Source organism: Acanthopagrus latus, chromosome 15 (genome assembly GCF_904848185.1).
Source record: "Acanthopagrus latus isolate v.2019 chromosome 15, fAcaLat1.1, whole genome shotgun sequence".
NCBI classification, from domain to species: domain Eukaryota; kingdom Metazoa; phylum Chordata; class Actinopteri; order Spariformes; family Sparidae; genus Acanthopagrus; species Acanthopagrus latus.
The window spans coordinates 15,468,833-15,485,011 of NC_051053.1; the positions used below are offsets into that span (position 1 = coordinate 15,468,833).

At 40.5% G+C, this 16,179-nt stretch overlaps 1 protein-coding gene across 3 annotated transcripts in view; it reads right to left on the minus strand.

Moving 5' to 3' along the window:
• Nucleotides 1-16,179, minus strand: part of LOC119033931 (inositol polyphosphate-5-phosphatase A) — a 145,606-nt gene that overhangs the window by 100,788 nt on the left and 28,639 nt on the right. For all 3 annotated transcript variants that reach the window (XM_037124548.1, XM_037124549.1, XM_037124550.1), the window contains exon 2: nt 6,555-6,596. In XM_037124548.1, the coding sequence (XP_036980443.1) occupies nt 6,555-6,596 (42 nt within the window). The remainder of the gene's footprint in view (nt 1-6,554; nt 6,597-16,179) is intronic.

The following is a 16,179-nucleotide window of genomic DNA, read 5'->3' on the forward strand; positions in this document are numbered from 1 at the left end:
GGCCACTGACCAAGCCGCTGTATTGGATGTGCTGGGAACGAGAACAGGCTGCAAAATGAGTCAAAGAGTAAGAAAGCTACATGGAGTAAGGAGAGGAGAAAGACTGAGGACTGTGGCAAGGCTGGCAGTAGCTGGTGCATACTTGTCAATGAACTGCCACCAAGGTGTGTCATATGATTAAACAATTTCATTTCCTTGAGGAACTCCCTCGAGCTGCAGACTTGATCTGCTGTGTCATTCACTGTGCCGAGTAGCTGAAGGAAACGAGATAAAACAGATACAAAACATAGATACACATATATAAAGATATGTAGAAAGAGCGCAGGTACCAACAGGCATTCTTAAACAATGCCCTTTGCTGGAGTCCCACATCTATAAAAGCCAGTTGAACAGCTTTTCATTGTTTCTTTTCCAGGACTAGTTCTGAAGCGTAAAAAATTGACCGATGCTAGAACACATACAGTTGCTTCAGAGAAGCACAAGGCAGTTTTGGGGGCGCTAGTCACACCCGTTTCAAGTATTCTTAAATGTTTCCTGAATACAAGATGTGACTATATGATTAAAGTGATTCGATCTATAGGGTGTGAGAGTGAACTTTTCCTATGTGAAACGGCTTTTGGATCCTTGCCAAGTCAAAGCAGAGGTCATGACAATATGTTGTTTATTTTTCCAGTAAGAGACGTATAGCAGTTTGAAGATTTCTTGACCTAACAGCAGGTGAGCAGAAGACACAGTATTGTGTGTGCAGAGGGGGGTCGCGATGAGCTAGCATAGCATGGCTGATTGTAGTGAACTGTAGCCATCACTACTGGTTGTTCCCAGCCGCAGCGAGTTCAGAGTCTGATGCTTCTTTCCATGACGTCAGCCGGCAGCGGCACGGAGCTGGCATGAGGCTACAGGCCTGCCTGGTTCACACAGGGGCACACCTCTCTCTCACACAGTCACACACTCTGTCTCTCTATCTGTGCATGCTTTTCTTCCCTCTCTCACTCACTACACACACACACACACACACACACACACACACACACACACACACACACACACACACACACACACGCACGCATGCACGCATACAGTAAGATACCTTCCTCTAAAAGTGCAAGCTGCACAATGCAAACAGAATTCCTCAACAGTCGTGACCGGGACATGTTTCTCCACATTCTCTCTCTCTTTCTCACACACACACACACACGTGCGCACACACACACAGGGCCATGCTCAGTGCTCTTTATATCCAATAACTTCAGTGTTAAACAGAACACACAGGTTGGAATCACCTGGCAATCAACATGTCATGACACGCAACTGACAGTAATAAATACCAAGAGGAGTAAAGCAAGGCTGACAAAGATTCAGGGACTTGTGGAGGAGATGGTAATTTGTACAGTCACAAATAAGGTTAAATTCCTAGTGTAAAAGGGCTCTTTTAATAGATTCAGATTAGTCGATATGAAAGCAATTCTAAAAAAAAATACTAAAACTGGAAATTGAAAGTTTCAGACATCAGTATCAAAGACAGTTCAGGCATATTTTCATAGCTTGGTATTGGTGAGAATAAGCCTGAGGCAATTAAGATTTTTTTTTATTCTAACCAATCCTGTTCCACATATGGGTCCTGTCCACTGTGTTCTATCATTATCTTTAAATACCAGCAGTTTAGTAAAGATATCAACACTGACAGCTTCTGTATTAGAGCTGGAGTTTTCTTGCACATAATTCCGTGACATTTGCACAACAGTACGGCCTGCTGCTATTGGCTGAAAACTGCATTTGTATTTGATTATAGAGAGACTGCCCAGTCCAATTCAGTTGAACCATTCTGGCCACAACAGTTTCAGACAGAAATGTTCCACATTCCTCCATCTATTGTACAAAACACTATGGAGCTATGTTCAGACTGAGAGCCCAAATCTATTTTTGACATATCCAGATTCTATTGAAATTGATTTTAGGAAGACTTTAGAAAGAGACAAAACCCACATGTAATAAAATGTTTTAAAAATCATCACCAAAACCACATTCTGAAGCTGGTTGAAATGCAACTGAAATCAGATTTCAAAGTGTCCTTTGTGTTACTCGCAGCACAACGGATGACAACAACATCAAGTCCATGGAGGGTCAAGCTGAAATAACTTGACCGCTCCAAGACTTGAAAGCAGGATTGTTTAAAGACCAAGATGGTGGATCTCCATTTGTCAAGCTTCAGTGATGGGAAGCTGCGTCACCAGCGGATGCAGTGACTGATGCTTATGTTGTTACCACAACAACTCATGCAGATGTGTTCATGTTGTCTGGATACAAAACAATTAAATCTGATCACTTACAAGTAAATAGTGCGGACACTCAAACTTTCAGATCTGATTTGCCTGCAGTCTGTACAAAGCCTCAGACAAGATATGGAACAACACAGGAAAAGTGAATGCTATCAAGCAAATCATAGTTCCTTAATGCACAGCTATTGAGCTGTCACATACATATATCTGTTTCCCACTTCTCTGCTGGAACTTCCATTGGGGCAATATCTGTGAAAGCCTCTTCTGATAATAGTCCATAACATCACTTCGAATTTCAATGGCCACACCAGCAGTTAACCACTTGGAGTGCTTAAGTAGTAAGGCATTGTTCTATACTCTCTGTGAATCATTCCCCATTTCCTCCATGGCTTTATGTTAGCTACTCTGTGTCATGATTTCAATCACAGAGTAATGCATGGATTACTGTGGGTACAGGACCACCAGTAACTGTAATTGTTAAAAATCTGTTCATTCATCACATCGGGACTATAACCGAAAGACAACTAACATTAGCTAGACCACTTATTTACTCCTATGTGGGACAAATTCAATACCGAATCAGAATCTGACAATGGCTCACCTCGTTTAATGGGTGCTAAAGATGGCTAGGCTACCTATCTTCCACATTCTAATGACAGCTAGTTAGTCTCCATTGCTAGCTTTCATTTTCCTAGTGGAATACAAACTTAGCAGCTCAATGGGTGCTTAAATATGTTGAACATCATGAAGCATTGACTTCAAGCTAGACTTAATCTATGTACACTTTAAAGTAACAAAATATTACTGGATTTAAGACTTCTAGGTTTTTCTTTTTTTTTTAACTAAGTGTATAGAAAATATGAGCTAATTTTGCACTGCACATATTGGTCTGGAAATTACCAGGAAATCTAATCATGCATTCAATATTCACATTCACTTAGTTATCAATGCAGCATCACATTTAATCTGTGTGATGTGTTATTAGATTATATGAGGCAATCTGTGACTCCCACGTTAAACGATCCATTACAGACCGAGCAGTCGACTGCAGATGCGCTAAAATAACATGGAGATCTTAAATGCTGTGGGTTCAGAGTTAGAGGTATACCTTTTCATGGCCTTGCAAAAATATTTGAGAATGTGACAAACCATATTCTTATAAATGCTTGAGGCTAAACAGAATGATGACAGTTGGGCTGTGTGTATTTATGTGTGTGTTCAGGGTGAGTCTGGAATATATTCCATCACAACCAATGTACCAGAACTTCCTGGGAATAGTAAATAAGATTGTGTGTTTTTCTCTACAGTGTTTGAGGTGTCGTTTATTGACTTGGTTTACATACAGGTCTCAACTAACCACTTTTTCCAGCTTCTTTCCAACCACTGTTGCACTGCTGACACCAGTGGCAGACAGGGAAAAGAACAGGGTGCTGTTTAATGGGAAGAAGCAAATTATCTTTTTATTTTTCGTGTGTGATATATTGCCAAATGAAGGCATTAAGAGCCAACGGGAAGACAAAAAAGCTTAGACAGGAGGTGACTTCTGAGGACTCGGACCAAGTTCACCAGAATTAGTACACATTTTTGCATTGATAGGCTCCTAAACTTACATTCAGAACACTTGAAATAATGTGTTTGCCCACAGAAACACATCTCCTCAAAATCTATTACATTATAGATAAAGTACAGAAAAACAACATCTTTAAGTAGAAATCCTCAGTGACACTGTGTCCTTACCTCACAGCCACTGCCACTATAATATACAGTAGATGGACCCTAAGAAAAGTCCCAACTACACTGTACAGTTGTTTGTATCGTGTGCAGTTATTCCAGGATGCTTGTTCACAACTAGAAAACCACCGTCAGTCAAACCACTTCCTGATCCTGAGAGTGAAAATGTGTCTCCTTAACCCTTAACCTCACATCACCCTCTTCACTTGGACATGTATTTCTCTCCAACCGTCTCTCTGTTGTAGTTGTGTTGTAGTCAGCTTAGTTTAGGCGACTGTGTGTGTGTGTGTGTCTGTCTGTCTACCTGGACGTTACCCAGGTAGGATCCTACTTCTGTTTGGCCTGTCTTGCTGTATAGCAGAAACACTGGCACTACAGTACATCATCTGGCTACAGACATTCATGGCTCTAATGCTACTATCACTGACACACAAATCAATAGCAGGCTATTTAGCCTGACAGCAGTGTTGAGTAACGCTATAAGAATTGCTGAATTCCGGCCATCCTTCCTGATGAATTTGGAGATAAAGATAATCTTATTCTCCGTCTCCTCTTCTCCTTCTCTGTCAGTGTGTTTCTCCTCGGGTGTCTTTCATTATGTTCTTTTTTTCTGAATTTCTTTCCGACCTTCCCTCTGTGTCATACCGTCTGTTATTCATCAAGTGCTGCCACTTTTGACATCAACAACAACTTATGTGTGGAGGGTTTGATACTGGCGAAGTGGCATTGGTGGACTAATATTTGGATTAGTATTAATTTCTATGTGAGAAAATATAAACTCATAAAACTGCGGCTGCTGTGTGTAAGTTTCCCTTTTTCAAAAAGGATACATTCATGGAAAAGATGGTGTCAGTAAATTTATCGCCATTTGCCAAGGTTACAGGCAAGTCCTGTAGCCTTGCCGAAAACTCTTGTGCTTTTTCACCAAGTGCACATGGCATTTGCAGAGCACAATGCAAGTCTAGAGTCTTGATTAACTTAACAATTCAAGATATATTCCCCTTAATTCACCATGAGGGAGGATAATCATGCTGTTTATGCACTTGGAACTTGGTATCTTAAGCAAGCTAGGTGAGTCTAATTAGTTTTCTCTCAGTTGAGCTATATGGCTAACTTTGCTGATGTTATCACTGGTTCCTATTATGAGTTATCTTCTGTTCATGAATTTAACACCTGCTGAGTCATCGGCATCTCCCCCATACTAAGTGTTGTGTTAAGCTAGCTTTAACTTTTGCTTTTTTCCCCACTGCTTCTAAAGCTCACAGCAACACATAGTCCTGCAAGGTCAGAACTGTGTATATTGCTCAATGATTCAAATCATCACAAAAAGTATTTAACGCATAAATTCAGAGAGTAATGAACAGCTAACAACATCTATACAGTGGTATTTAACTTTTTTTTTATTTTCTAATTAGATATTGTACCATTCAATTTACTAAAGTTAACACTGTTAACATAGCTAACAGTTGCCACAGTCCTGGATGTTTAAACAGAATACAGTTAGCAGCAGTTCAGCATTACTCTGGTGATTTGCTACCCCTAGCTGTCAGGAGTATGAATTCAACAGGTGGACAATCCTTACATATTCTACCTTTAACTGTTTAAAATGTTGAATGATGAATTTAATGATGAATTTAATTCTTCAATTCACCTTTTGGTTATCATAGCAAAACTATCTGTGTGTCGCTCCCTCTCTTTTCTCTCTGTCACTTTCAGCAGTTACAAGTTCTAGCTGCCTCACTTCCCTTAGCACAGTGGAAAGAGTTGTGGTTAGACAGGGGTTCCTATGTAGATGAAAAGGTAAGATTTGAAACATGACGGAGCTTGAGCTGTTACTTTCTGAAAAAAAAAAACACTGTTTAGAGGGGTGAGAATGGGGTGAACAGATCACAGTAGCTTATTCCAACATCAGCCTGCTGGACTCTTTTTCTGTAAATACTGTAAAAAGATTAGTTGAATATGAAAAGGTTTTTATGTATTACATTGTTTTTTATGTGTTGTTTCTACTTTTTTTTTTTACTATTTATCAAACTCTCTTTGCACTGAAATTACTGTACTTAATTTTGTTGTACTTGTTACAATGACAATAAAGAAATTCAATTCAATTCAATTCAATTCAAGGCAGAGTCAGATTTAGATGTTTCCTTTGTAAAAAAGAAATAGACACTGTAGCTATAGGAAACACATGCCTTCCCTTGACCTAATCGACAGTGCTTCAACTGAAAAAGAAAATCACGTGGCCTAGCCTCAAGGTTTGTGGTCACAGTCCCATGACAACACTAGAAGCTATAGAAAGCACATAAAAGGACTACTGTGATAGCAGCACATCCACTGTACTACTACTGCAGCTGGGAAAGGGTGAGGAGATGCTAAAAATATGTTCCAATTAATTACATATGTTTTAAATTATTCATATTTAGACAACTTATGACATGTCAAAAGTGATAACCAGTAATCATATAATGAACGTGCTGGGTTTGTGTCTGACCCCAACAGTAAGATAAAACTTGACATCATGTATTTGAGTTTGGATATTGTATGGCTTACCTGGTAAAACTCCCGCAGCCATGTTTTCTGTAGATTTTCAGGCTGGAAAGAGAGAAAAAAGACCAGATGTTAGTGATGTTAGTAAGTATTTTCTGACTTAATCACAGATCCACTGTGGTTCATTGTGTGCACATCAACTTGTTTCAATTGGGAGACTGAAATCACGCTATTTCAGACCTCTCTTGATCAACAGCAAACACAGTGGTGCATCAGTAAGAGATGACAAACAACTTCTACTGACAGGAAATTGCTTTCTTCCAATTGCAGTGTCTTTCTCTCAGGGTCTCTCAGAATCATGGTCTCCAGGGCATCAACGAGACTTCCCTCATCTTTCTTCCTCTCACCTTCCTTTGCTCTGCCTGTATCTGTCATTCCTCCCTCTCTCTACTCCACTTTAAAAGGCTATTCCCAGACCTGGACTCCATTTAGTTCCAGCAGTGGAAACAGAGACAGGGCCCCAGGCGGTCTACCATTTAAGGAGAGATCTCTCTATGTCGATAACTAGGTCTGATGAACAGCTCTTGCGTGTTTGTGTGTATGTGTGTGTGTTGGAGAGTTTGTCCTAACAAGACGGGTCTATAATAAGAATACACATGGGATCCGCAGGCTCTGTTGGTATCTGTAACAAAGCCCTAATATATTACACAAGTAGGTGCAGTATCCTTGGATAGCATCAGGGCACAAAGCACAACAAATATGTTATTGCCATGACAACTCTATCAAAAATATTTTCCTCTGTCCAAATGATTAAAATGCATGCAATACCATTTGTCACCGGATGTAAATTAAGCAGCCCAAGATATATGTGTGCTCAGCTGTATATCATGATGAGTATGAAGGTTCACGATCACCTCTTTAAATAAAGTACTCCTGAAGTAATACTCCTGATAACGTCACTAACAACTTCTTTTCCAGTGTGCACGTGTCTTTGCTTTTCATGGAGTTCTCTCAAAATTGAAGTAAAATCTGTGGGTGAATTGTCCCAGGACATGTCATAGGCTGTTCGCAGAAATGTTAGGGTGAAAAGATAGTGTAACAAAGTAACTGCACACCTTAATTAACTTAACTACTTAACTACAAATGAGGATTTGGTCTTAAATATATAACTGGAATCAGGGGAAACAGCTAGCCTAGCCCCCTCTAAAGCACTCTGTTTAATATAACATACGAGTTGGGTAAAAATGTTAAGCTTAATGCCTGTGGGTAAAATACTGAGACCCACAGCATCAGTACTTGAAGATCTGGTTATGAGACTCAACAATCAACTCTCTTACTCCAGGAAGTTACATTTTGGTGCTTTAAGTTTGGGGCAAACCTAAGGACTAGTTTCCTTGTTTCCACCAATTCACTGAGATCTTGAACTGACTGAACACACTTGAAAATCCTTAACTGGTCAGTAACCACTGGAGTTCTGGTTAAAGACGAAAGACTGATTCCAGCAAGAATGCCAATTGTCACACGTTCATGAAGCAGTTTACACCATTTAACTAAAGGCTGAAAAAAAATATCATATTGTGATTATTATGAGAGATATTACAGCTGAAAAATGAGTCCCGATTTTTCTATACAGATAATGTGATTTGTAGGCTCTATCATGACAAATGGCAGTGAGAATCTTTACATATCACACACTCGTTTAAGATTTTATCTGCAGACTGTTAACACCACCTGAGCCAGACAGAAATAGAGCCAGTATTACTTGGTCCAATCAGGGATCACGCCCAAGTCAGAAAGAACCTAACTAAATGTAGGATTTTTTTTTTAATCATCAAGGTAGGAATTGACTGCAGAACTTTCCACGGATGAACTATAACAATGCATTTATTAATGCAGTCATGAGCTCCTGCCTGATATATACTGACATTTCTAGGGGCACCTAAATGTCTGAAGAAGGAGCAAGTGTGTGTGTGCACCATCATCCCAGCCTCAGCCAGATGAGACAGAGCATAGGTCTATATAAGGACATAAGCACTGGACCTTGTCATTAGTCACATGGATGGAGGAAGAGAAAAAGAGAGTGAGACGGAGACGGGCAGACAGAGGAACAGAAAGGTTCAGACCAGAGTTGCCACCTGACCATCCTGGTAGTACTGCAAAAAGCCACATACAGTACAGTCATAAGTTCACACTAAAAGGTGCAGGTTGATGCTGTTTACGGTTAGGTGTGTGCCTCACAGGGATGCTTGGGTTGGCAGCTTATCGGCAAATGTTGCACAAAAACTACATTTAAAACATGTCTGTGAGTGTGTCAAGTTTTAATACTGTAGTTAGGGACCCCAGTGATTGTACCATTGCGTGAAATGACAACCCTTGGACAAATAATCCACATATTTTTAGCTCTTTCTATCGGTCCTTTTGTCCCAAGACCATTGTTGGCTGAGCTCTCTGCAAATTCAAAGGTTTCAGGTGTACTGCACTCAATCACACAAACACTCTGCAGCACAAAGTGTACTTCGCATGAAAAAACGCAGCAGACACAAACTTGACTGAGAGGTGTCCGTGGTAATGAGGCAATAAAACCATACTGTTGACAGTTTTACTAACAAATCTTTAGTATCTCATCTGGGGAATATGTGTCCTAGAACAACTCGACATGGAGCAGAGGATGGAAAAAAAAAACAGCTTGGTTGTGGTGAAATTTATCCAGAGCTTTCTAGAGTGTTCAGATTTAGGCTGCCCCATCTCTGATGTGACGGTTCAGGGGAACAGATGTTGGCCTTGCCAGGGTGGCTCTGAGGAGCGTGGGCAAGCCCATGGAGCCCTAGGCCCTGGAGAGAAAGTGGGCTAATAGCAGAAGGGAAGGGAGGACAAACCAAGTCTATATATGTAGCCGCGGCACTCTGCCACCCGCCCTCAGCTTATCAGAAGTTAATTTGCAGTTAATTAGAAAGTGGGGCTATACTGGCAGAGAGGTAAAAATAACCCCGTACCCTCCCCAGCCTCTCCTCCACGTACACCTCCTCTTCCTCCACTGGCTCTTTCACTCGCTTAGTTCTCTCCACCTCCTCTGTTTTCGCAGTCGATGGCCTACTTTTGAGACAGCGTGGGGAACTAAGAGACTCTCCTTTGGTTTTTAATGGAAAACTATTTTAAATCCCTGCCATTAAAAAGGTAAATCTGAAGGGTCCTTGCGCTGTTGACCTTTTAACACTTTGCATTTGCAACAGTGGAAAATACTGGAAAGAAATCTGACTTTCAATATGACAATGTCCATATACTCTTTTCAGTTACATCTGGCAATAAAGCATAAGAACGTTCAGCATATAAACTCCTCTTTTCATAAGAGCATCATAACACTTTCTTGGAGTAATGAATGTAGGTTTGACTGTCTTGGGGCAAGATATTTGCCCATTGCAAATGCCCAGTCTTTGAATTTAACAAATAAAATGCAAAGCACTGTTGCTTGGCATGCTGGTCAAAATTTGGTTTCACACAGAGTACAATACAGTCGGAAACTCTACGATGTGAATGACCTTGGATGGATATTTCAAAGGATCAAAGTTTTCACAGACAACTCGTTAACATTGAACATTAATAGTTGGAACAGGCCAAATGAAAACACCAATTGCATTGTTTTATTAAGAAGAAGTTTGCTGAATTTACCAACTTCCTGCGTCCTGCCGTCCGCCATCCTCAGATTATGAAACAGAATTGCTCGATTTACCAGATGTTTAACAAATCTAACCTCACTGTAGCTGTCAAGGTCACAGATCCTCATTGTAAGCTTTTTTTTTTCTTTTTTTTTTTTAATCGGAACTACATTCTGTGACATTAATAGTTTCCAAACATACGTTTCTGTGCAACAAAAAATGAAAGTACCTGTATGACTGAATGCCGATATGTATGTGAGAAAGGATGTCTTTTTTGTGATTTGAGTGAAGTGACTGTAACCTAAACCACAAAGTGAGGCTGCAGCAGAAAACCATGTGCTGTCTTCTTCAATCAGGACTGTAGAATGTCCTCATTTGCAAACATTTTATTCCAATGTAATGTGTGGCGGCATCTCTTTAATAAGAAGCAGGAAGCGATGAATCAGAACGTGTCTGCATGTATTTTGAGTTGATACAAGTTATGTATGTGTCTCTGCTGGACTAACACAGTAACATGAAGCTCTACGAGTTGAACAGAGGTCACAACCTTCGGGCTGCCACAGAGCCTCAGAGGTCGTCACCTGAAGTCCACATGCTTTTCTTCCTCTTTTGGCTCCTCAGTGAGGCATTTTTGGCAAACAGTGTAGTAGCATTCCACAGCTCTAGCCTCAGTATTACAGCAGAATGTTTAAACTGAGGCTGGTAGGGAAATGACGTCAAGGCCTGTCCTGTTAAAGACCCCCGTGGCGATCTGCTGGGAACACATGGCCACCACATGAGTTTCCTCCATCTCCTCCTCGTAGTCCTGAGTAATCCTCCTCACGCTGTTTTATCTTGGCCTCAATCTCTACTACAATATTAATATTTTCATTAGGTTTTCACTGATCTCTAAATTTGTCCATCCTCCCATCTCCGCTGGCTGTTATTTTGCTTCATCCTTCCCAACAATTGCGCTATTCTTCCATTCCCAGCAAGCGTGCCCAGATCTCACCAATTCAGACCAGACTGGCATGGGGTAGGAGAAATATAGTAAAAAAAAAAAAAAACAACAACTTTGCTATGCAGCACGCAACCTCTATAATTGAAAACAAGAGAGTGGAGACGAGGAGTCTTAAAAAAGCAATGGTTGCTTGGTTACACCTGGCACTCATACCAGACATACACAGGTTTACCACAGTAAAAAAGCTGTGTATGAGGTACAACCTAAACGCCAAACACAGTACAGCTATAATTTGCTTCTTGATCTGTGACGTACAAACAAGTGGACCTCACTCTACAGCAAACCAGACACGAGTATATATCAACCTACTGCATGTGTTAAAGTATCCCTGAAAGAAAAATGTTGAGAGATATACACGAGTGGCTCAAGGTGGATGCTATTATGTGGTGTACCTGCATACTGGTTTGACGTGGGTAGATGAGGACGGTTTCTGAATGGAAGCTGCTGAAGGCTGCAATTATGGGCCTTCATTCATTACTACACCAAAAGTAACAACAAGGAGGAAAACATTCAAATATGGCCAATATTCACTTTTCAGACCTGAAAGCACCATTCATATTAAATAATGCAATGAGTAGCGCTAAACTTTTGCTGAACCTTTGGAAATAGATGTAAAAAGTTTTGCATGGCCCTGGAGGAGCTTTGTCAAGTTTGAGGAAATAAATCCTAATGATGTCATCGGGGGTTTAGTCAGCTTGAGCCTGGAGACAACAGATTCACAACAGAAAGAATGCCTTACAAGCTGGGAGCACAGAGTTGGAAATGCGTGGGCATTGACGAGGCAGGGAGAGAGTAATAACGAATGTTTAAGATCTGGTGTTTCTGGATCCTTCACATTCTTGTTATTAGGGATTAAACATCAGTGCTTTGATCCTGTTTCTTGTCAGTTGCACATCTTTGCAATATATACCAGAATTACCCTTTACAGTCCAGACAACACATGCTGCACATGATCAGTTCTTAAATCATAACCTTAACAGATGTCCAGTCCAACATGGCTAAGCCAGCTGTGGTCGCTGTGCTACAGCCATGTACAGTGGCAGGAGGTGACTTTCTTCCAAGTCTGTTATGCAAGTAGACCTGTAAAAGTACTTTCCTTAGCTCCAAAAACTTCTGATTTCACAACACTTAAATGTCAAGCTTTGAAAGTCAGCACAGTCATACTCGACTCACCCCCTTAACATCCTCTTCAATTTATCTGCAGTTTGTAAGCACAAAAGACAAATATTTCTGATACACAACAATTTGATTCATCTAAGCCTAATCTTAAATGCTTACACCTTTGAAGCTATGACATAGTATCAATTTATAAAGTTGGTATGACGAACATGTTGCCCATTTACACAAGTGACAGACATGTTAGCATTACTTTAGCAGGAGCTGGCATCATGAGCAGGATAAGGAGTCACGTGTCCAGCTGAAGTCCACTATTTAGTCTCATTTTGCTTAGTTTTGTACTCTGCCAAATTCTGTTGGAAATCTGTGCCTATTAAGCTAATTGCTCGCTTATGTTCTTCAAATAGTTGTTATTTTTTATGTGGTTTGATGCTGGGGAGGTTGCCTAGAGTGGGTTATTTGTCACTGCTTTTACAAACACAAAAGGCTGTGATCTGAAATGACTTTGACGTGAGTGGTGAGATTGGAAAAAAAAAACAATTAAACTGTTAGCTCTATGTAAAACAAGGAGCTAAACGATGCTAAAATGTTGTGTGGCGCTGTTGGGAGCCAAAGAGTAGGGTGACCATTCTCTGTGCATTTATTAGTACACGAAAGACTTTGCTTCAAAACAAACACACTTGGCTAAAATGGACAGAGCATGTAAAGTTCTGCAGTCTGTCTCATCTCATCTGGGAGAGCAGAACATTCACGCTTTAGAGCGTGCCCTCAATAAGTCATTTGAGCAGACTAACTATAATCTCTAGGTGTGATACGAACGTGTCTTTTTTTTTTTCAAATCATAACCACCTCATTTGCCATGCAAAGTAAGACAATAAATCAGTGGCAGCTTTTACTACCAGGAAGGCCTGGAATGCTTCTCCAAACAACCACAGCTCACAAAAAACATCTTTACAAAGAGAACCCTTTCACCGCTTTGATACTCTTCCAAGTTCAACTGAATTATAGCCATTAAGTCTTAATAACAGGATGTAATTTCCTTGAATCAAACGCAAAAACATGCTCATTAATAACAACAAAAAGCTGTGATATCCCAGACAACAGTCGAAATAAAAATGTTAAAATATACAGTGGAGGTAGTGGGCATGAAATAGAGGCCTTTCACGTCAATGCCTCATTTTTTCATTTTTTTTTTTTCCCGACCCTTGCAACACAGCTCCATGTCCATGGGTGTGTTGACAGACTGTTAAAAAGGAGGTTATTGGCTATCAGGGGAGCGGGCAGCTGACTAAAAATACCCTGCCTAGATGGGGGCCATTGAGGGGATCTGAGGAAGGAGAGCAGCTGGAAAATCAGCAGGGGAATCGGTTGATTGGCCGGCCATGTGTCCTTCAACAGGCTGTCACTGATGTCACTTTCGCTAACAACTCTCCCTCACAGTCGCTCAGTGGAGGCCGGATGAAGCGGAGGTGTGTCCCCTCAGTGTTTTATGTAACTCCACATCAAAGAGGCTCATTATGGAATTAATTAGAGCAAATCTACTCTGAGGAAACACTAAATTAGACCTAAGCTGACTCCTGAGAGATGCCTTCATCCTTCTAGAGGATAAGGTATGGAGGCGTCAGCATGCTTCAAACAAAGTGCCCGTCAGATCATCTAATAGCGCTTAAAACCCCCCCTTGGCTCCTGTCATTTCAGTGTTAGACTCATTGGTGGTTGGATCTCACATTTTCTTTTTTTTTTGTTTTTTTTTTGTTTTTTTACTTTGAGAAACAAAACAACTTGACAAGCTCACCAACTTCTGTAGAGGTGAAAAACATACAGGATTTAAGCTTCTCTCAAGTTTTTTTTCTTCCCAATGGATGATGCCATCAATCCTAATAGCTGATGGTCGACTACTGAGCCGTGTCCCATCATTATATCAGTAAGACCTCCTCTCGAGAGCACAGAAAAGTGTAAATCCTCAGATTTGCCTTTAAGACACGAGTTGTTGTTTGTAAGATGTGGGAGAGAAAATGCATAGGTTACATCTCCATGTCCTCTTTATTATTTTCTTATTAAGCCTGTACAGTTAGGCGACCCAGGATTTCTTATTATATAGGTGGTTACATTTGTGTATCATTTCTCTGGATCTGTTGGTGTGTTTCTCTCAGTCGTGGCATTGTTATTTGCATTTTATTAGCTTTGCTTCCTCAGTATAGGAAGCTGGCTAATTTTGTTTAAAGCTCTTTGGCTGAACACAGCTAAGTCACGGATGTGTGGTGCAGAGACAAAGCATACTTTTCAACCCCAATGGGGGAAGTATGTCTGATGCTTGATAGGCAGGGGCGTGAAAGTAGACATCATCCATCACCCTATTTCACACAACCATTTCCATCAAATGCAAACATTGCCATGACAAAATGTGAAATAATATGCGCAGTGCAAATGTTATCAGATGGGTCAGTGAGATAAATAATTCTCCAGTCAGCTGCAATCAAACCTCCATTACTGCGCAACAACACAGAGCTGATCAATCATGCCAGTTTAAACGATACATTTCAGCATTAACAGCTGCTTTTCATTCAGCAGCAGATTAAATCTGTCAGTGACTACCTGAGTGCTGTTGCAAGTTTTACCTCAAGGTATTTTTTATTTAGTCAGTAACCACAACTAAATACAGATGCTATAATGTTTGTTTCCGTTTCTTTGCACTTTAATGTTTGTCCGCTCATTCTCTTGTGTGTCTTTGGCAAGCTCTCTGCTGCTTATGAGCTCTTGGGTCTGTTTTCCTGCCACTGACCCAAAGCACGCTGGGACAGATGGTTCCAGCACAACTCAGCCCTGAACAGAAAGAAGCAAGTGTTGCTACGTGTTGTTTTTGGATGTAAGTTAGTAAGTTAAAAAATGCATCCTATTTTAAGTGCTTTATGTGATCAATAAAGAGAAACTGGCAGACAGAAAAAGCATGTAGTGAACCTGAACGGCATGGTAGCTGCAGGGTGTATGTAACACAGTGTGTAACAGTGAAATAGTAAAACTAAAAAGCAGTATTAATACAAATGTATGCACACACACGCCCCTTTTAGTGTGAATCAACTCTGCAATCAGCTGGGATTTGCGTAGATAAGGTGTCATCAGAAAACAGGAAATGACAGCACTCAGAGAAACCGCAGCCGTGTTAGCTTGAAAGCCTTTTCCTTGCTGCATGAGGCTGCAGCACACTGTTATAATGCATTTGACAGCTCACACACCTCCTCACTAGATGGATACAGTATGTACAGGATGACGCTGTACAGTTCAGGTAATACTGCAGTGCATCAGCAGCGCAGCACAGACTAAAGCCTTGGTTTGTCAAGAATGATTTCACCATGCATTTCTGGAGAAATTTCTTAAGAACATTAATGGTTTTCACTGTAAAATCTTTTAAAGATGTCTGCATTGTGCAATACACACTAGGCCTAAAGACAGCCCAGCAACCAACGGAGCTTTGCTACTATCTGAACAGTGCGAGCTCTCCCACTCACACCTCTGCCATGTGTTACTCAACACAAACAGCAAACTCCTTTTAACAATATGATGCACACTGCTACTGTACTGTAGTCAATACTCCTTTCGTGAGAATTCATAAATCAGAACCCTCAACATGTGGCGATGTCCTCAATCCATGTAGTTAGGGACTTAAAAAGTTTCTGTTAAGTATCAAATGAAATCAAATTATCTATCAAGATTGTAGACAATTAATCACACAAGCTGTAACATGTTCCTTTGAAAGTCACGTGTGGACCAGTTACCTTAATGCAGATTTATAAGACAATAATCTTAAACCGCAATTAAGTGCATGCATCTTGCATGTTATTTTACCTCATGCGTCATTCATTTCATCATCGTATATGTGCTTTACTATGAACTGATGTTGCTATAAAGATGGAAACATAAC